This window comes from Podarcis filfolensis, assembly GCF_964270895.1.
Source record: "Podarcis filfolensis genome assembly, chromosome: 6".
NCBI lineage: Eukaryota > Metazoa > Chordata > Lepidosauria > Squamata > Lacertidae > Podarcis > Podarcis filfolensis.
In genome coordinates, this window is record NC_139609.1 from 43,877,586 (window position 1) to 43,899,328 (window position 21,743).

Below are 21,743 nucleotides of genomic sequence, written 5' to 3' on the forward strand. Positions count from 1 at the left end.
TCACTTTAAACCTTCTGAAGCAAAATGGTTTCCAACAAAGGCACATTTTAGATTAACATTCTGCTTGATCAACAAAAATAAGGCAGCTGTTTTTTTAAATACATATATTTCATGTGCATGTATTTAGATTCTTACATGGGAACGTTTAGGGCTGAAACTCAGTTCCGGCACCTGTCAGGTGGGTGCCATTTGCCATTACAGTGGTACCTTGGGTTACATACGCTTCAGGTTACAGACTCCGCTAACCCAGAAATAGTGTTTCAGGTTAAGAACTTTGCTTCAGGATGAGTACAGAAATCGTGCTCCGGTGGCGCAGCAGCAGCAGGAGGCCCCATTAGCTAAAGTGGTGCTTCAGGTTAAGAACAGTTTCAGGTTAAGAACGGACTTCCGAAACGAATTAAGTACTTAACCCGAGGTACCACTGTATACAGTAAAAGGACAAGGGAGGTGTTCATGGTGAATTCTGGCACCTCTTTTTCTAGAAAAATAGCACTGATATCACCGAGCCTGAGAGTATGCCAGTGTAGTTAACTAGCAGAATCAAGTAAGCTGTTAGAGGTAAGAAGTTTCTGGAAATGGAAGCCTTTTTCAAATGAACAGAAAAAACATAAAATTGGGGGGAAAGAAATGCAAGCAGACAATGGGGAATTTTAAAAAGAAGCATGCCATCCCAGCAAAGACTGATAAAACAATTACCGTATTTTTCGCCCTATAGGACGCACTTTTTCCCCTCCAAAAATGAAGGGAAAATGTGTGTGCGTCCTATGGGGCGAATGCAGGCTTTTGCTGAAGCCTGGAGAGCGAGAGGCGTCGGTGCGCACCGACACCTCTCGCTCTCCAGGCTCCAGGAAGCTATCAATGGCTACTGGTAATGACAGCTGCAGTGCCATCTCCAGTGTTGGAGTCAGTTGGCCTCTGAATACCAACTGGATGCTGAATTGAATGGGCTTTGGTCTGATACAGAAGGGCTGGTCTTAAACATCTGAATGATGACAAGAGCATTAACTATATATTAAGTTAATAGTCTGAGTCGTCTAAGTCCACGTAAATTATTTGTGAGGAACGAAGGCTATGCCATACCTCGTGCAACCTATAAACTTTGACTGTGAGAACATGTCTTTGCTGACAGGTACCAGAACAAAGGCAGAATTATTTTCTAATCGGTATTATTAGAATGAGCTGTGCATGCAGAATCAAATTCATGATTTTCTCCCCTGGAAAGCTGCACCCGCCCCCGAGGAATTACAAAGCAGTAGGTGCTGTACAAAAATTCTAGGCTGAAGATTCATTTCAGAAGACTAGCCCTGTTGTGTCTTACTTGCTACCAAGTTTACCTTCCAAAACATTGAAAATATCCTCTAGTGACTTGTATACACACTGAAGGAATTCTTGCACGTTCCTAGCTGGGTAGGCAGAAACATTACATCCAATCCAGTTGTCATGAACTCCATATCCGACACCAAAACCATCATGCACCACTGGTGCAAATCCACCCATATTCACAGCAGGACTGCTTAGAGTGCTTGTGGAGAGAATGTTATGATTAATCTGGGCATAAGCTTGGTCCTGGTAAAAGTCTGGCACAGGGATACCTCTGGATTCTGCCAGATGCCGCAAGCCGTACAAGTGTCGATCAAATCCCTGACCTGTCAAGACAAAATGCAGTAATGAATGACACTGCAGAGAACATTTCCTGTATTTATGGCTTAACTCAGGGGTCAGCAACCTTTTTCAGCTGTGGGCCGGTCCACCATCCCTCAGACCATGTGGTGGGCTGGACTATATGGGGGGGGGGGATGAACGAATTCCTATGCCCCACAAATAACTCAGAGATGCATTTTAAATAAAAGCACACATTCTACTCATGTAAAAACACCAGGCAGGCATCACAAATAACCCCGAGATGCATTTTAAATAAAAGGACACCTTCTACTCATGTAAAAATATGCTGATTCCCGGACTGTCCGTGGGCCGGATTGAGAAGGTGATTGGATCGCATCAGGCCCACGGACTTTAGGTTGCCTACCCCTTGCTTAACTCTACTTCCAAAGCCACAAAGTTAATAGACAAGCTGCTCTTGCTTGGTTTAAAAAATAAAAGCGCTATTGTGCCAAAATATGTGGACATCTTTCTCATTTGTTCAAACAAATACTAAAACCACAACTAGACTACCCAAAGTTGCCCTTTTTCTTTGCTGAAAGGCCTTGCAGTAGAGAACTCTTCCCCAACCTGGTACCCTCCAGATGTTTTGGACTACAACTCCCATCACCCCGAGCATCAGTCATGCTGGCTTGGGGAGCTGATGGGAGTTGTAATCAAACAACATCTGAAGGGCACCAGGCTGAGAAGGCTGCAGTAGAAACTCAAGCAAACAAGGGAGTACCAAAAACAAGGGAGTCATTTGAAAATCTTCTCCAGAGGACTGGGGGAACCTTTCAGAATAGCCTGGGAAATGGGATGGAGGAATTGGTGGTAATTACTCCCCAACCTCCTTTACAGGAGCCTTTACAGAAACAAGTCCTTGTCGTGAATATAAAAGCACCATTAGATCCAGCTCACTACAGTAACACAAGGATAAAATTAAAATGTACCTGGAAAGGCTGTTTTGCATATTGCAAATAAGTATTTTTCAAACATTCATATAATGAAGACAGATTCTGGATAAATCTTTTCAAAACGCTATTTAAATGTAGGGAACCTATTTAACTCTGCAAACACGCTAGCTGTGTGAGTGAATGTGATGCAAGGGTCCAGCAAGACACTCTGCGTCAAGGTGAAAATTGCTCTGAACCCATTTGGTCTACCTCGACCAAAGCCACCAGGGAGAGGGACTGCATCCGATGCTAAAAAACGAACTGAGAGAGGCGGCTTCGCAAGTCACCTTGCCACTTACCCATAGCAGCTTCTTTTGTGAGCTGGTTGTGGAACTTGGAGCACTCCGCAATCATCTGCTGCAGTTCTGCGGCACTGTGCTTGGGCAGATTCCTGACTAAAGCCTCTGAACACTTTTTTGTATGAACTGAGGCAGGACGGATGGTTTCAGTGCGACCGTGTTTGAATGCTGCTGTGCTGCAAGATTCATAGGTGGCAACAGTTTGGCCATATTGCCGTAGAAAAGCCACCTGGAAGGCAAGTTGCGTTATAGCATCAGGACTCAGCTTCTGCTTCTTTAGGAACTCCTTGCCTCCTTTTTCAAACTGAATGGCCTCCAGAGTCAGCGTTTTCACAGTGGCGTCAAAATTCTGTTTGGCCCTGGTGATTCCTTCTTTTAAGGCATCGTTCAATTTAAAGCTCAGCTTCTGTACAGCTGCGGCAGAATCAACCGCAGCAGGCTGAGATGATGGAGCAATCGCAGGCAACTGGGTGCTGTCTTTAAACACTTCGTTTTGGAATCTGAGTACAGCTACACCATCTCCCCAGGCGTGCTCAAAGTGAACGGCTGCGGTGCCATCTTTGGCTAAAATAAGGTTGAAGGATTTGTCATACCACCTGTTGACTCCATCACCGTGCAGCATGGTATGGGACAAGTGGTTGAGATCTTTAATTGGAAAGTCATCAAGGCACAGGCAGAAGATTGCGGAATCTACCTTTGTTATAGCTTCCTTATTGCCATTCTCAAGTAGCTCTTGTCTCAGCCGTGCCCATGTATCCCTGTTTTCGCTAGTCAAGCAAGCAAGAGGGAAGGCTGGAACTGGGCTGCTGTCGGAAATGATGTATTTTAGGTGTGCTTGAATTTCTGAAGGCGCCACTATGTTCCCATCTCTATCTAGAACATCAAACACATAGAAGTTTCCATTTCTAAGCACTAATAAGTGCCGCTTACTTTCATCTGTAAACAGCTCATCCTTGCTGAGCTTAGGCAGCCGTGTGGAATTAAAAAGCCTGAAGTACTGGGACATGTCTAGTGGGTAGGCATTCACCATATAGGCACCAAACCACGAGAGAGAGGAAGGCACAAACCGAATGAACCTTTTGAAAGCTTGTGTGTCGCTTTTGGATGGGTTGAGATGAAAAACCTCTGGCTCTAAAAAGCCAGCCCTGAGAGTCTTCAAGAAACGCAGAGCAGAAACTGTCATGTTAGTTGCTCTCACAAGCTGGTCGTTATATTCAGCTTTGGGGTCAGGGTTGAAAGCCATAAACGGATTGAAGTTCAAAACCACCGATTCACGTGCCCGTAAGTACATGTCAAACCAGGGACCTAAAATCGAGAGGCGGACAGAACAGATCAACACAAAAGACCATAAGACAAACAAGGCTCATAAACATGAAATGTGGGCAAATATTTATGAGAGGGACCTTCTTTTTTTAATTTGTGGGCCAGGAGGTATGGTAAACACGCTAGGTTTCTAAGCTCCCGCAATCCAAAAGATAACACCTTCTGATTTCTTCTTTGTGGAATTAACATGCATAATATATGTTTATTGCTTGACGCTACAATTTTGCATCTATGATCCATTCACAATTTGCTCTCCTTTTTGACATACCATTGTGTTGTGTCGTCTTGGGTGAGGGGAGGGGGAAGAGAGAAAGAACATTTACTTGTTTACCTGCCTATCCACTTCTGCTCTTTCCTCACCATCTTCCTTTACCTTTTCTGTTCCTTTCTCTTCCTCTTTTCTGCAACAAGTCTCAGTTCCTCAGCCACGGTTTCATGTCTAATCCCTGTCTTCATTCTAGCCACTAAAGTAACTGAATTTTACACTTGGCTTAAAACCTGTGGTTTTTCTTCACAAATACAGGGGCTGCAAAGTAAATTTTAGTGGGAGATGAAAGGCAACACTCTACACAGTTCAAGCAGTAACATAAATGCATTAGAATAATTTTCAAGCTGATGCTTTGAAAATTCTTCAGTTTTATAGCTTAGTAACATTCAAAGTTTACAGCAGGATGGTTTTTAAATAGCAATACAACAGCAAAAACCCTAGGGAAATGTAAAATCGAACATTCCCTTTAGTGTTTAGCATGCCCTCTTTAATTCATAAAGCATTCCAGAGAAAGCCCAAACCAAATTTGAATCTTAGGTAAGGAAGTGAACCAGTCCTGTGAAATGCTCTGCCAACAGAGATGCAGAAGCCACCTTCTGTTTCAACCTTTAAACGCCTGCTGAAAATTTTCCCATGCTGCCAGGCTTATCCAGGCAATTAAGAAAGCATTTTTCCATAATCATTAATGGATGGTCTTCAGTTTTAAATTTTCATGTGTTTATATATGTATGTGTGTTATCAGCCATTTCATTTAAAATAATAATAATAATAATACAGCATGCATATGCATACGCACACACACACACAATTACTTCAGTAAGTACTTAAGAAAATCATCCACAGGTATTGACAAAACCAATAAGCTGCATGTTTTATACCAAGCAACCATGGTATGAGATATGACAGAAGAGTGGCAATGATGGGGGGCAAGGGCACATATTGCACATATTTAGCCCACCAATTCCAGTCCTCAGGGGATTGGGCAACACTTACACCTTCACTGCAAAATAGTTCAGCTCTATGTTTTGTGGTGCTGGCTTGAATTGTTTGCAGCCATTAGGCTTGAATGATTTGCTCTTTCATCTGCAAATGCCCACTTATCCCTGTATCAACATCAACTAGGTCACTGCCTGTTTACTAGGAAGGGAGACCCTTACCTTTCATTCTCCTATTCATCACAAACACATAAAAAATAGATGAATGTCTTAGAATCATAGAACTGTCGAGTTGGAAGGGACCCCACGGGTCCTCTAGTTCAGCCCCCTGCAATGCAGGAATAGCCAGGCACTACTTCATTTTCAAGTAAGATCAAATGAATAAAAAAGAGAACAGGATTTTTTCCTCTGTCACATGACAACTGCAACAGCAGAACTAACGTGCCAATTCCCCCCGGTCCCCATATTTGAATGTCAGCCATATTTCAGTGTAGAACCTTTTCAACTCCCGCCCGGGGACCAATGTCCCCACTATGGAAGGATGTGTGGGTCCAGAATTGGCCTCCGCAGTCACTTACGGACTCATTGTTAAAACCATGTTTATGGAAGACAATCTTACTCGCCTACGAGTGATTGCCAAAGAAGAAGAAGACCCTTTAAATCCATGGCTATAGCATGGATATCACCCTTTATTCTTCATTTATAATGGAAGGCTCATAATTTGGCTCACCTTCAACATCATTTTAACATTCTTGAGTATCAAAAAAAGGGGGGGAAAGTACAGTGGTACCTCAGGTTACATATGCTTCAGGTTACAGACTCCGCTAACCCAGAAATACTGCTTCAGGTTAAGAATTTTGCTTCAGGATGAGAACAGAAATCGTGCTCCAGCAGCGCGGCAGCAGTGGGAAGCCCCATTAGCTAAAGTGGTGCTTCCGGTTAAGAACAGTTTCAGGTTAAGAACAGGCCTCCGGAACGAATTAAATACTTAACCCAAGGTACCACTGTATTGCAGTTCACACTCACTAATTTCACTTTCATTTATGTGCAGTGCAGAGTATCTTGGGTGTCAGGCATCACAAGCACTCAGTAGTCAGTGAGCTAATTTGATGAGGAATTACAATAGTGGAGAATATGGGTGGAATTTACAGATACCAGGTTTGCTCTGTACATAAACTCTTCTGCTCTCCACCGATATCCTTATAAGCTACAACAACAATGTGCCTTTGGGGGCTAAATTAATAAAAATCACTAACCTAAACACTATAGACATTCTCTTGCTTTCTTTCCTCTGTCTCTGTCTCTCTCTCAATCACTTTTGTCCTATTAAATTTGCCGTCTCCTTTTCTTTATTCTCTGGTCTTGCTGTCTGCATCTTTCATCTTTCTTGTTCTTTGATAAAAGAAATGCTGTTCTCTCTCTCTGTCATCCTGCCTGCCTTCTCAAAGGCAAGCCATTTTATAGTATTGACTAGATTCTCCAAAGGTGGGACTTGCTTCAACATCCTGAAATAGATTTACATGTGGTTTGAGTCACTCATTGGATCACCGCAGCAACTATTTCCCTTCATTGTGCTTTCCGTTTAAGAATTACACAGGCGGCATTCAACTAATTCATCCCATCCACCCACACTGCACCCTCACCAAATCTGCTCCAGAGGGTGGGGGAACCCCTAGAATAAATTTAAGGGGCACAAAGGGGAAGACTGTTCCATCGCACAAGCAGAGATCCTTGCACTGATGGACTTAGTACTACACTGGAGACAACTTAGGATATTTTATTGTAGTGGTAAGCTTTCCTTCCCATTTCCTTCATTGCCACTTTCCAAGGCAAGAGATGAGATACAAGAGGTTGTCTTATACCAAGTCAGACCACTGACCCATCTAGTTCACTACTGTTTGTTCCAATTAGCAGCATCTCTCCAACGTCGCAGGCAGAGGTGGTGCCTATGTACTACCTGAAATCCTTTAACTAGAGATGCCAGGGATTAAGCCTGAGGCCCTCGGCATGCACAGTGACCTAGCAGTTAGCCATGACCTCAAGTTCCAATGCTGGAGCCATCAACACAGCTCCCGGAATCTGCCTATGCAACCACTTCTCCCTCTCTCTGCATAAAATGACCTTTTAGTCCAAGACATCACATTCTTATGGGATTAGAAGTCGATATTAGACTTCGTAAACCAAGAAACAAGACACTGCAGAATGAAGTCTTCAGAACCAAACGTGCCTAAAGTAATGAATGGTGCTGTGCTCAAGGGACCGTGCACCTTTTATGTTGTTGATACTTTGATTCTGGTTGTCTGTACTTTAAAGAATATGTCTGGGTCAACATTACTTGCCAGGTGAAGACGTTTCCATGACATCTTGCTATTTCAGGGGAAAAGATAAGTCAGTTGTTTTGGAGTACTGATTGTAACATTGTCAAGAGCGTTTCAAATCAGAGAGTATCCAGCTTCATTAACCTGAAACTAAGGTTAATGATAACTAAGGTTAATGATAAACATGCCTGTTTATCACTTAGCTGACTCAAGCATCAGGGTGACTTGAAGGTGTGAATGAACTTTCATACTTACTACCTTCAACACAAAGCTTTTTAATGACATCAATTTAGACATGCCACAGAGAATCAAATGTTGAGCATTCAAAAGATGCATGCAAGTAAGCAAGCTGCAGCAAGTTAATGATCAGAGTGCGCCCTCTAACGTGCCAGATTCTAGTATGTTCTCAAGCAAGCAGTTTGAGGAACAGATACCAAGAATGCAAAGCAGGTTTCACAATTACTTCCTTACCTGAAATATAACTAGTGTGCTTATTTTGCTTGTCTTGTGCAACCAACTGCTCATGTAATTCTCTACCAATTCCATCCCTAAAATTGACAGCGAGTTGTTCAGTTTTCCTTTAAAAAGAGAGAGTGAGAGAGAGAGAGAAATTAAGTAAAATTGTGGTGCCTTTCTGAGAGTCAAGAAGAAAACATCCCGTGTGGCTGGACTGGTATGACTCCTCCCTTCCCCACCCTTGATGTTGCAAATGTTCCTGGCTAAGAATGAGGAAAGGCTGTTGTTAATTCAAAGGCTGAAGTTGATCCATTCTGGATCTACACTGGAAGAAGGTTCTGTAATCACTATGCTGAATGTGTGAGGATACAAGAACTAGTTTGGACTGGTGCACTGTGCTACTATGTTATCATAGATACCTGTCAGCTTAGGCAACCTGGTGTGATATAAATAAACTGAAGTCTAGAGTTTGAAGACTTGCATTTCAGAAATGGTTAATATTTCATGGAGGGTTTGATGTTCTAGGCTCACACCTGCCACTCAGGGAGCAGCCAGGCAATCTCGGGAGAATACTGATTTAAAAAAAAAAACACTTCAGTCCAGTTTTCAGCCCAGATTCAGGACAGAAACAGCCTTGGTTTTCCTGCTGGGTGATGTATGCTGGGAACTGGACAAGGGGAGTGCAATTCTATTGATCCCCTTGAATCTCTCTGTTGCACTCGCTACTATCAGTCATGGTATCCTTCTGGGCCATCTTGCTGGGTTGGCACGGGGGGCACACTATTGTGTTGGTGCCAGTTCCTCATGGAGGATCAGTCCCGGAAAGTTGCACCCCTTGGCCTTTGGCATCAAGGTTCTATTCTGTCCCCCATGCTGGTTTACACCTATATGAAAGTGCTGGGAGAACTCACCCAAAGGTTTGGACTGCAGTGTCACCAATATGTGGATGACAGCTAGCTCTACTCTCTCTTTCAGCTGTTAATCCCAAGGAGTCTGTGAAACCTTAATAGGAACCTGGAAACAGTTTTAACTGGATGAGGGCAATTAGCTAAAACTGTATCTAGGCAAGACACCTGTGCTCTGGGTGGGGAAGCCGAATTATCTGGCTAAAGAGACAGGATTGAACTCTCCTGAACGACTACATTTGTTGTTTGGCAGTTCTCCTGGACTTGGGACTGTCTGTGGAAGCACAGGTTACATCTGTGGTTAGGAGCGCCTTTTTCCTACTGAGGCTAGGATGCAAGCTTTTGCCTTACCTAGAGAGATCAGACCTTGCCTCAGTAATCCACACACTATTCACATCTAGGACAGACAACTGTGGGCAGACTGCTGCCTTTAAGTTGAGAAACTTCAACTGGTGCAGAATGCTGCTGCTTGGTTGCTAGATGGTACACAGTAATCACAGAATGCAACTCCTATTCTGTACCAGTCTTACTGGTTGCAGGTTGTGTTTCTGAATCCAATTCAAAGTGTTGATTTTGACCTTTAAAGCCACCAGTGGCTTGAGCCTGTGTCCTCTAAAAGACCAGGAACACAATACAAGTCACCTAGAATACAGTCATACCATGGAAGTCAAACAGATTCCATTCCAGAAGTCTGTTTGACTTCCAAAACTTTTGGAAACCAAGGCACGGATTCTGATTGGCTGCAGATTGGCCAATCAGAAGCTGCGTCAGACGTTCGGGTTCCAAAGAACGTTCGCAAACCGGAACACTCACTTCTGGGTTTGCGGCATTTGGGAGCCAAAACGTTTGACTTGCAAGGCGTTCGGGATCCAAGGTACGACTGTATTAAGATTTGCCTCAGAAGCTCTGCTCATATGCCCACCTGCCAGGCTGATGCTACTGGTGAGCTTGAGAGACAAGGTCCTTTCCGTGGTGGCCCCCAAACTGTGTAACTCCCTCCCTACAGAGGTGCATAATCCTTCAATATTGCTACTGTTGATATATATACTGTCTTTGGTTTCTTCTTTTTTCTTACCTGAATTGGGCATCATCTAAAAGAGGCTTTTGAGCATTTAGGTATCTTCTGATTGTGTCTTCAAGTTTTGGAATAGGCAAACTAATAAGGCAGGAGAAGAGAAGCAAAACAATATAAGGCCACACCATGTTAAACATTCCAAAGGAAAAGGCAAGAATAATACTGTTCTGTGTAATAACTAGTTTTCCCTAGCAATTTATTGTAAGTTAAATGCAGGTATGAAAGGACCTCAGTCTAAAATAATCCCTTACTAACTACCCATTAACCTTTTGTACACTGACCCCATTTCTCTTTAGATCAGGCTTTGCCTGGTACCTTCCAGACATTTTGGATTACAGCCCCCATTGCTGTCATTGAAATCCCAATTAGCTGCTCTGAAGTTAGAAGAGTAAATAATGAAGGTTCTGAAAGTTACAGAGAATTTTCATTCTCTTGTATTAAAGTTTATGGTACAATATACAGTATCCTAGTAGATACAAATAGCAAAATTGATTTTCAAGTGCCAATATTCACATAGTCAAAACAACAACATATTTTCACCAGAGCCTTGGGGAAACCCAAGGATTGCTAAAGTCCCCTCCCCCGAAAAAAACCTTTAGCGGGAAAAACCTAAATGGGAGGGGGAATCAAAAACAACAGCTCAAAAGAAGTGTGCATGCACACGAAAGCTTATACCAAAACAAACTTGGTCTATAAGGTGCTACTGGACAATTTTTTATTTTTATTTTTTATTTCGACTGCGTCAGACCAACACGGCTACCTACCTGAATCTACAGCTCAAAAAACAGCCACAAAAAACTGACCATTCTCAAGGAGCAGATGGAATAGACTATCCTGGAAAAGCTGAACTCTGAACAGGAACATTGCAATATTTTGCTGCAGGTTTTACTTTTATGTTAATATTTAAGGGGCACCAGATCTCCAGATCTTTTACCAATTTTTGTAACTTGGAAGTTTACCTGCTTATAAGGAACTGCTATATGACAAATATACTTCTAAAACAAATTAGTCACAATCCAAAGAAAAGTAGATTCCACTGAATTTCTCTGGTACTTAGGCACACTAAGAATATAACTATTATCATTGCAGTGTGATCCTAAATATGTTTATTTAAAAGTACATCACAGCAAACAATACACAAAGCAAACAAGCTGAAACAGTTTTATTTTCTCCAAACTTTTCCATATGTTTTTGCCTGGTACTCATAAAGTAGGCAAAAAAGCATGAGGGAACTAATATATTAGTGTAAATTTAAATATAGATGGCAATCATGAAAATCACGCCCTGCTTTTAGCACTAACCTTTCACCTACATACTGTACCTTTATCTCAGCCTAAATGAAGGCAGAAGGCTTTGCATTACCAGTTGTATTACATATGCTTCTCCTCTTTCTCTCTGGCAATGGAACTGTGCCCTCTTCCAGAACTAATTTGCTTTTGAAAGCGGTAGGAACTAACATAAGGAACCTCTCCAGATCACATTAACATAGCAAATCCTTTTGCTGCTGTACTCACTGAAACACTGTACCATTTCTATCCATGCAATGTAATTTTGTGAGTCAATCCATGGGATCTTATCTATGTCAAGTTAATGAATGTAACTCAGGGGTGATAGTGCTTCCTGACTGATTGAACACTGAGTAAAAAGGGCACAATCTTGTTTAGGTGCGCTATGGGGGCAGGGGGAGAGACACCTGGAGTTTTCAGGCAAAGAGGAAGCCCTCCAGTGGGTGGCTGTCTCAGTTATTTAAAAAACCTGTGGGATACCTGTGCCCTCCAGATGCTATTGGACTCCAACTCCCATCAGCCTCAGAAAGCATGGTCAGTTAGCAGGGATGATAAGAGTCCAACATCAAGTAGGTAGTGTCCCCCTCCCCCTTGCTGATCTGCTTGTGACATCCTCTCAGAGGGTAGGCAAACTGTATTCCCTGGGCTGCAGCTGAAAGGTCCAGATGTGAAAACACACCTGTACCTTTTAAGACTCGCATTGATTGTCAAAAACGCAGCGTTTCCATTTCCCACTTCACCGTGATGGAGAACTGGGATCCTACGGCATTCTCTTTTTCACCTAATGGGGTTCTTAATAAAGGTCTCTTGTGTCCTGGATTTGGCAACATCTAATTAGAAATGCTTCAACGCCCAGCTTAATTACAACGTGCCTTGCCTCCAGTCTCCCTGTAAAGCCCTGCATGTATTGATTTATTATATTTATATCCCATTTTTCCTCCAAGGAGCTCAAGGCGGTGCACATGGTTGTCATCCTCCTCCTCTCCATTTTATTTTCACAACAACCCTGTGAGGGAAGGAGGTTAGACCAGTGGCGTAGCGTGGGGGGTGCAGGGGGGGCGGGCCGCACCCGGCGCAACATCTGGGGTTAGGGCAAATCCATGGGTTAGGGGGCGCAAATCCACGGGTTAGGGGGCGCAAATCCACGGGTTAGGGGGCGCAAATTACTTGCCTTGCCCCGGGTGCTGACAACCCACGCTACGCCACTGGGTTAGACTGAGAGTGACTAGCTCATCGAGCTTCGCGGCCGAGGGCGGCGGGCGGTCATTTGAACTCTGGCCTCTCCCAGGCTCTAGCCACTCTGCGCCCTGCACATGCTCCAGAGACCCGCGCTCCGCTTTCCATCTTGGCAAGGCTGAGTATCGAAAAGCACCGCCCTGCTCAGAAGGAAGGAGGCGGAGCCAGGAACCAAACTTGCTCTAGAGGCGCCCTTGCCAAGAAACCTGGCCGGCAGCGGGGGCGCCTCAGGCCAAGCCCAGCCCTCTCCTCCTCCTCCTCCCGCCGCGGAAGCGCCACCTTACCGGGGAAGGCTCTTCTGATAATGCATGGTGGGCACGAGGCTGCGGTGCAAATACTGGGAGACGGAGCCGTCCTGGCTGTAGTTTCTCCGCGGCCCGGCCAGGGCAGGCGGGAGCAGGGCGGCAGACGCCCCGCAGAAGCGCGGCCAAGGAGAGAAGAGCAGCGCCGCCGTCGCCATGCTGAGCTCGTCACTTTCCCGGTGCGGCCGCCGCCAGCTCCTCCTCCTCCCTCCGCGCCGCAGCCAAGTCCTGCGCCGCCCCTGGGAGGAGTCAGCTCGGGCCTCCCTGGGAGGAGGAAGCGGGAGCACGGCCGCTGTAGGCCACAGCCTCGGAGGAGGAAAGGGCTAGGGACCGCTTGGTGGTCCGCGACACTCAGCCGACCCAGCGTCATGGCAAACGCGAAACCCCTTTGCCCCGCCTGCATTCGGCTTCCCAGTTCCTGAAACTGCAGAGCCTTTGGGCGCTTCGTGCTGCCGAGAAGGGGCGGGGAGCAGCTCTCAGCAGCGGCCTCCCTCCCGCAAGGGGATGCCGCTGTTCATTCAGCTGGGAGGCGGCCATCAGGGCCTGCCTTTTGGCGCATCAGCGCTGTGCCCTGCCCGGGGATTGCTCTGCTCCACAGGCGCACTTCGCTCAGCGCCCCATAAATCAGCGGGGCAGGAAAGAAGCTGCTGTGCAGGTTTCTGCGCCCTCCGCGGGCAAGGGCCGCTGCTGGCAGCTTGTTTCCCAGTTTCCAGAGTTTCCAGGCTGGCGTCCAGGAGGCTTCCGGGGAGCACCGTTCTCGCTGGCTGCTCGTGCTAGCAAGAAAAGCTCGACGGCAGCCACAGAGTTCCGAGGAACGCTCCGCTAGCGGCGGCCCCTTCGTCATCCGGCTACAGACGTAGTCCGTCAAGGCGCCCACCGAGCCTTTGCAATATTTGGCGGCGACATCCCCCTTTCTGATCCGTGGTGGTCGCTAGTCCTGATGCAGCAGGCTGTTCTTATGTGCTTAGCTGTAGGCTCTCCCCACCATTTGGAAACCTACGTGATGCACAAGCATCTTATCTGCTGAAAAGCATTGATCTTGTGTGACATGTTTAAACATGTTCAGAGGCATATCGAGGGTCCTTTGCACCCTTGATAAAGGGCTGTACCAGCACACACATCCCAGAAAAATAAATCACTTTGTTACAATAACCACAACCACATTAAAAATTGTCATTTTACGCAACCAAACTACTTGGAGCATCTGAAGTGAGGGTGAGGCGACGAGGAAGGGCAAAAAAACCCACATGTTTTTGTGCCGTGGTGCAAGAAGGTTGGGAAGCTTCTCCCATGTTTAATCTTGCTGCAATAGCGGCAGTGCATCAACATGTGCATATACATCATATACTCCATAGTGATTTTTGGGACTTCCAGGGCATGCACTCCCTGCAAGTAGGAGTGGAACCACACAACTCGCATCCTACGGAGTCACGTTCCGGGAGGATACCATGACTGATGGTATCAAAAGCCACTGAGAATTCAAAGAGAACCAAAAGAGTAACGTTCCCCTGTCCCTCTCGCAATAACAATCCATCGGTCAGGGCAAGGAAGGCTGCTTCAGTCCCAAACACCAGCCTGAACCCAGATTAGCAAAGGTGCAGAAGTTGCTGGACTACAGTTACCATAATCCCTGACTATTGGCCATGCTGAGGCTGCCAGGAGATGTAGTCCAACAACATCTAGGAACCCAAGCTTGGGAAAGGCTGGTCTAGGCAATTGCTTCCCCCAAGAACGTCTGGAACAGTGTCACCACCTCCCTCTTGAGCCCCCTGCCAAAAAGGGGATATTAGCAACTGGCTGGTACAGTGGTACCTCGGGTTAAGAACTTAATTCATTCCAGAGGTCCGTTCTTAACCTGAAACTGTTCTTAACCTGAGGTACCACTTTAGCTAATGGGGCCTCCCGCTGCCACCATGCCATTTCTGTTCTCATCCTGAAGCAAAGTTCTTAACCCGAAGTACTATTTCTGGGTTAGCGGAGTCTGTAAACTGAAGCGTCTGCAACCCGAGGTACCACTGTAGTTGTTACATAAATTGAGATCCAATGTGCCCTTATGGAGTGGTCGCACTACCACTGCTTTCAGGATGCAATGAGGCATTCACCAGATATTGAATCTGCTTGGTCAGGACTAGACAGTGTGCTTGTTAAGAACTGTATTAAATAGCATCCAATTCAGCACAGAGATGAGGGATTTGTCCCTGCAGGTATCTTGAGTGTTCCAATATCCTGTTGATCAAGGCTGATGATAAAAAAACAAAAACCCTCACCACTGGAATAATTCTGCTGGATGGCTACCAATGGGGGAGGAGGGAAATACTTTTTACAAGAGAGGCTCCCTAAATGCCATAGTAATCATTGTCTAAATAAATAAATAAGTGAGGCAAACCCTTTGAAAAATGTGAGACATATTTGTGGCTGATAAATCTTCATAAATCAAATTCTTCTCTTGCTTTAAGTGAAGATGGTTATTGAGTTAATGTTATTGTTCTCCCAAACTAACCACAAATGGCAGTTGTTGTTATTGTTGTTGTTTAATAATTTTTATTAACTGGCCAGTCACATCAAATTAAATCACATCACATAAATTCCAAATTACAAAGCCAGATTTTTGAATTTTGTTGGGGGAACCCATACTTCAAGATCCAAAGGGGGATTCAGATCATCTTCTTATTACTGCGTTAATGTCCAAATCAGTCCCAATCAGTCCAGACAAAATTCATAATTCTATCCAGTCTTATCTTGGTGTTTCCACATCATATCTTGTTCATATAATTTCTATTTTTCCTTTACGATCTCTTCTGTTAGTCTCCTTAAGCCGATAAGCAAAATAATCACAAATGGCAGTTTTTGTCAGTAGCCTCTATATGCATTTTTACTGGTTAGGATATGTCTTAAATCATGCATTTACAGGTGCCCTTTTAATCCTGATACTAATAGTGAAAAGCAAACCTGATTAAAGAAGTCCAGTCTGTTCCCCTAGTCTGTCCTATTGTGATAATCCAGCATTACTCACCCGGCGCTTGAATTGCTGCATACCCTTTTCTCTTCTTTTTATAGCTAACATTGAAACTGAGCTGTGTTTGCTTTTCATATAGGGTGTTGCTTTGCTTAGAGATCACTCTTGTTTCAAAAGTACTACTCTACTCTGTTCTAATTTTCCAGAGTCGGTAATCTTCTTCCAGGTTCTTATTGATGTAGTCACTAATAGGATTGTTGGTATTAATTTGGAAATAATGCCAGCTACATGCTTGGTGGCTATTGGCAGAAGAGGTGACATTGCAGGTCAGCTAAGCAGCACTAGAAACGCTTTGATCTAATCTATACCAAGCCAGAGCTGGCTATTCTAACAAGAGAGGCTGGTGAGGTCTCTTTCTCTATGGGATGCTGATTCTCTTCCAGAGAGCACTGAGGACAGCATGGCAGTGGCTTTGGATGCAATGCTGGCTCGGGTCAAGGATGTGTGTAAAAGAAATGGTTTGCTCATTCTCTCCGTGTTATCCGTCATAGTGGGATGTCTCCTTGGGTTCTTCCTCAGGACCAGACGCCTCTCTCAGCAGGTCAGTGACATAAGCAGGTGTTGCAGTGGTGTATTTTTAAAAAGGTCTTTGTTACATAACGAAATAGGAAATAAAACAGTGTGTCACAGTGCAGAACATGATAATCTGTGAAGCAAGTTGTCTGGTTCTAGTGTTGCTCTTTGTAGGAAAGAACGTGAATTGCTCATTTTAGAGTTTAAATATGTTGGCTATATAGACTATAAAGCTACAGGTATCACAAGGATCTCACAGCTAACACCAACATGAGCATAAAATGTTAGATTCTGGAAGAGAAGAAACTGCAGGAGAAATGATTCCTAACATCTTTAAGGTGCATTTCTGGTATGCTTGGGTGTCTTAATTTTTAATAAAAACTAAGTTCTTTTGTCTTGGTGGCAACAGGTTTGCAGTATGTAAAAAGGTTATGCCCCCAGCTAGCCATTTACCCCAGAGCAGTCCCTACAATTTCAATAAGGTTTTAGGGAAAATGCTTCAAGGTCAGTGGTTTGGTTTGTAGCCAAAATACTATTCTGGAATCAGGGCACAAAATTCAATTATTTCAAAAATACATTCCAGCTGTTCGAGCAATCTGATGAATTCATCTGTTCAACAGTACGGATTTCCCCATTCAGAATAAACTGGAAACACTGAACAAGCCAGAGATAAATAGGCTGTTGATTTTTTTCTTTCTTTCTTTCTTTTTTTTTTTTGCATATAATAGGAATGCTGTGTTGCCAGTGGCGTAGCGTGGGGTTGCAGGGGGGGCTGGCCGCACCGGGCGCAACATCTGGGGGTTAGGGCAAATCCACGGGTTAGGGGGCGCAAATTACTTGCCTTGCCCCGGGTGCTGACAACCCACGCTACGCCACTGTGTGTTGCTGTTTTGAATGTATTATATATCTAGACATAAATTAATTGTTACTGGTAACTGAAAACTGAATTTCATTCCTAGGGGTGTCATTCATACAGAGTAAACATTAAGCCAAAAGAAAATCATGTGTAGTGTTTGATGCCAGAAGTATACCCTTATTTATTGCTTGTTTTGCGCTTCATTTTCAGGATTAAGTTTGATTAATATAAACTATCCTTCAGGTCATTGTGATATTAGTAGAGATATGGACAGATGTCTTTGATTGGCAGGAGCTTTAGTGTTATTTCTCCTAACAGCGCTTAAGACCAAATTCGTTTCTGTATTCAGATTGTCTGTCACACTGAACACATGGTGTTCATCTGATCGCTTTTGAAAACCTTTTCAAGTTAGTGCAGTAAAGACTGGGTTCATTATTTTGAATTATCTAACTGTGAGAGAAACCTTATTATTTCCCCCCAAGCCATAGTGCTATCTCCTATTGATTTTCATGTCTCTCCATCATTTGAAATGATATGCAATGAAATGAGATGAAAGTAGCATTAAAGAGTTCAGCACATTTTAACTGTGATTCAACAAAGAGATACATGTGTATATGTTCAAATAACTGATTCACCTCCTTATTTTATAGGAAATAAGCTATTTCCAGTTTCCTGGGGAGTTACTGATGAGAATGCTGAAAATGTTGATTCTACCACTGGTTGTTTCAAGGTAAGCTAGTGGATAGCGAGCCGTATCATGATCTACCCAACTTTGTTCCTTTGATTAAAGAAACAAAATTAACTTTCAAGTTGCTTATCCCTTAAAGGCACATGCATATTTGTGATCAATTGATTTAGCAAGAAGTTATGGTCTTAGCTGAAAATGTCACAGGATTACCAAGCAAGGGTATGATAACACTGTATAAATATGTAGAAAATATAGTTGCAATTCACAGCTAAATCAGATTATTTGTAACTCAAGGCAAACATGTGTTTGAGATGTTGGGGGGAGGGGAGAAGTAATGAAAAAGAGGAGTGGTTTGGAACAAGGAAAATTCAGGGTCTCCTTTCTCGCTACCACTTCCCTCTCCTAAGACTGTTTTATATTAGATGGGGTTTCTAATATAAATGCATTTGCACATAAAATGTAGTTAGTGCTTCATTGCCTGTGCTTGCAGTGCATTATAGTTAACACCTTCCTATATGCATTTTGGATACAATGCATACCTAGCAAGCTAAATCAAGTATTGTCAACTAACACAGACTGTTATATAGAAAATGTAATTTGTTGTTGTTTTAAATAATCCCTTGTTTAGGTAATAACACTGAGAGGAAAACATGTTATATAATGTTTGCCAATATGTATTACAAGGCGAACAACATTGTTCCAGCTCCCATCTGTTGCTGTATAACATAGATATAATATAACCGTAATATATCACTTTTATGGTGTCCTAGTAGTTCACAAAGATTGATTGCTTTATGGTGTGTGGCTTGTATTTAAGAATACACTATACTGAAAAATATTGGGTGTACTTGACTTCAAATAATAATAATAATAATAATAATAATAATAATAATAATAATAATAATAATTTATTATTTATACCCCGCCCATCTGGCTGGGTTTCCCCAGCCACTCTGGGCGGCTTCCAACTGAATATTAAAAACAATACAGCATTAGACATTAATAAGTCACAACAAATTCTGTCAATAACAATGCAAATGCGACAAACTTTGTCCTTCCACACAAATGAATTATTATTAAGGTGGATATTGCAATTGTACAATATACCACACCTATTCTATGATGCTTCCTGCAAAGGTACGCTTTCTTCTCCAGAATACTAACATAAAAAAATGTAGGTCTTGTACAGAATGTTTTAGTGCTTATCATAGAATCATAGAACTGTTGAGTTGGAAGGGACTTCATCTAGTCCAGCCTTTCTCAACCTGTGGGTCCCCAGATGTTGTTGAACTACAACTCCCATCACCCCTAGCTAGCAAGGCCACAGCTCAGGGATGATGGCAGTTGTAGTCCAACAACATCTCGGGACCCACAGGTTGAGAACCGCTGATTCTAGTCCAACCCCCCTGCAATGCAGAAACACCAGCTAGATCATATATGACAGATGGCCATACAAACTCTTCTTTAAAACCTCCAAGGAAAGAGATTCCACCACCTGTCATTGCTCAAACTTTGAGTCCAAAGTTCTTAAGTTTCGAACACGCTGCCCCTGGCTGACATTTAACTCCTACTCCTGCCTGTTAGACACCATCATATTGGAGTTTCAAAATTTCATTTTTCTATGCCTGCCTGTGCACGCACTTACTGAAAACTACCACTGCAGATCAACAAATACAATAGTGGTTTCATACTTGTGCAGCACACACTCAGCAGAAGATTTGAACCAGAGATGTCAGCAACAATAACAGATACACAGCATGCTTCCATGCATGGGCGTAGCCAAGGGGCGGACAGGGAGGGGCAGCTGCCACCTAAATCAATAAAAAAAATTAAATTGCCTTCTTGGTGGTGGCTCCTGCCCTGTGGAATGCCCTCCCATCAGATGTTTATTACTATTATCTCTAACAAAAATCCTGGCTGTGCCCGTGCGAAGTATGATACTCCACCTGATGACTGGCACTCCAAGGCCTTTCTGCCCCTCACCTTAGCTGGAGGGGATGTCACCTAAGCTCTGATAGTGTCTCATTCAGAATATTCAAGAGAGATCCTCAACTAACAGGAGACCATCCGCTATCTTTACTTTTAATTGATGAAATGTAAACTGTCCATACTAGAACATAACAACTTTTCACCCTTCAAAGAGCATTTCTGTAGACACTTATCTGTATCTAACAATTCCTCGCAGTTATAATGTCACTTGGCCAAGTTTAGAATTTTGTCCATCTCCTCTGAGATGGAGACTTCTAACAGATTAGTCAGCATCATCCAGACAATAGTCTGCCATGTGCTCAAACCTCATGGGAGCAAGATGCCCTGTGCCGAAGGTGAGTGCAGGACAAGGAAAGCATCCAGTCAAACACAGCCTGATGGCTAGAATGAGTTTCCTCGTAACAAGCATCTGATTAGCACTGGTGTCTTAAGAATGGGTTTTTAAAACCGGTTTCTTGAACTAATAGTTCCATTCATAACGTTTATCAAATAGGCATACATTGAAAACTTGTATTCAATTGGCAGCATTTACAATTTGGTAATTTAATAGCCTATTTTCAGGGTGACAGCTCAGTGGTTGGACATCTGCTCTGCATTCAGAAGGTCCCTGGTTCAGTCACCAGCATCTGCAGGCAGGGCTGGGAATGCCCCCTTCTGAAACTCTGGAGAGCAGCTGCTAGATGCAGACCCGCATCTAGCAATGGTTTGACTCAATGTAAGACAGCTTCCCATGTCCCTAAAAGATAACTGATTAAACAGGACAACTGCATTTTAATGTAGTAGTTTTGAAGAAAATGACTGAAGCCCTAGGCATATTTATGTGGGTGTAGGATCCACTGTAATAAATGGGATTTACTTGCAAATAAGCCTGCACAGTGTACCGTACCTCTGAAAGAAGTATGAATCTTCTACCGTAATACTTCTGCAGTAATCTTCTGCAGTAATACTTATGATCTTTTTATTATTACAGTGGTACCTCAGGTTAAGTACTTAATTCGTTCCAGAGGTCCGTTCTTAACCTGAAACTGTTCTTAACCTGAAGCACCACTTTAGCTAATGGGGCCTCCTGCTGCCGCCGCGCCGCCGGAGCACAATTTCTGTTCTCATCCTGAAACAAAGTTCTTAACCTGAAGCACTATTTCTGGGTTAGCGGAGTGTGTAACCTGAAGCGTATGTAACCTGAAGCATATGTAACCCGAGGTACCACTGTATATATTTTCAATAAACAGCACTTAGAATTATTTTGGACACACTTATAAAGGAAGTTAGAATCCTGCATATAAAGTTCTGGGTCAAATGAACATTTGTGCATTGGAGACACTTGGAGCCAAACTGGCAATAGCAGACAGTGTGATGTGTTGGTGGTGCTCACCTGACCTCCCAACAGCACCGTCACTGCTGCTTACCAGGAAGAAGAGGGGGAGGGGCAAGGTGGCAGGGAGTTTAGTGTGGTGCAAATGCACCAGCAGAGTGTTCCTGATGGTGCATTTGTATTATGCCAGCCTCCTTGTTCCCTTCCACTCTCCTTCCTGGTAAGCAACAGCAACTCCGCTATCAAGAGGTCAGGGGCCACCATGCAGCCCACTACTACAAACTGTATGTAATGGGTCCATCATTAATTTATCTACCCTATTCACGTACAAAGTAAATGAAGAGATCTAAATATAAGAGGAGTCCCATCCTG

General features: G+C 43.6%; 2 protein-coding genes across 5 annotated transcripts in view; one reads left to right on the forward strand and one right to left on the reverse strand.

Moving 5' to 3' along the window:
• Positions 1-1,150: 1,150 nt before the first annotated feature.
• On the reverse strand, positions 1,151-13,155 carry CPT2 (carnitine palmitoyltransferase 2; the record flags this gene model as incomplete). 2 transcript variants are annotated; one of them, XM_083619452.1, is made up of 5 exons in its annotated part: positions 1,151-1,646; positions 2,894-4,198; positions 8,209-8,315; positions 10,174-10,254; positions 12,980-13,155. In XM_083619452.1, 5 exons carry the CDS (start codon positions 13,153-13,155, stop codon positions 1,315-1,317), a joined length of 2,001 nt encoding a protein of 666 aa, XP_083475578.1. In that variant the 3' UTR covers positions 1,151-1,314. The 2 variants fall into 2 exon arrangements, with proteins under 2 accessions (XP_083475578.1, XP_083475579.1); XM_083619453.1 differs by lacking the exons at positions 8,209-8,315; positions 10,174-10,254; positions 12,980-13,155 and adding an exon at positions 4,548-5,249.
• SLC1A7 (solute carrier family 1 member 7) overlaps positions 12,886-21,743 on the forward strand; it is a 44,801-nt gene continuing 35,943 nt past the window's right edge. Inside the window, exons 1-3 of one of the 3 annotated variants that reach the window (XM_083619469.1) lie at positions 12,886-15,006; positions 16,397-16,554; positions 18,033-18,112. In XM_083619469.1, coding sequence (XP_083475595.1) covers positions 16,414-16,554; positions 18,033-18,112 — 221 coding nt within the window. In that variant the 5' untranslated portion in view covers positions 12,886-15,006; positions 16,397-16,413. Of the gene's footprint in view, positions 15,509-15,841; positions 16,555-18,032; positions 18,113-21,743 lie in introns of all 3 variants that reach the window. The other 2 variants (XM_083619470.1, XM_083619468.1) reach the window with 2 other exon arrangements.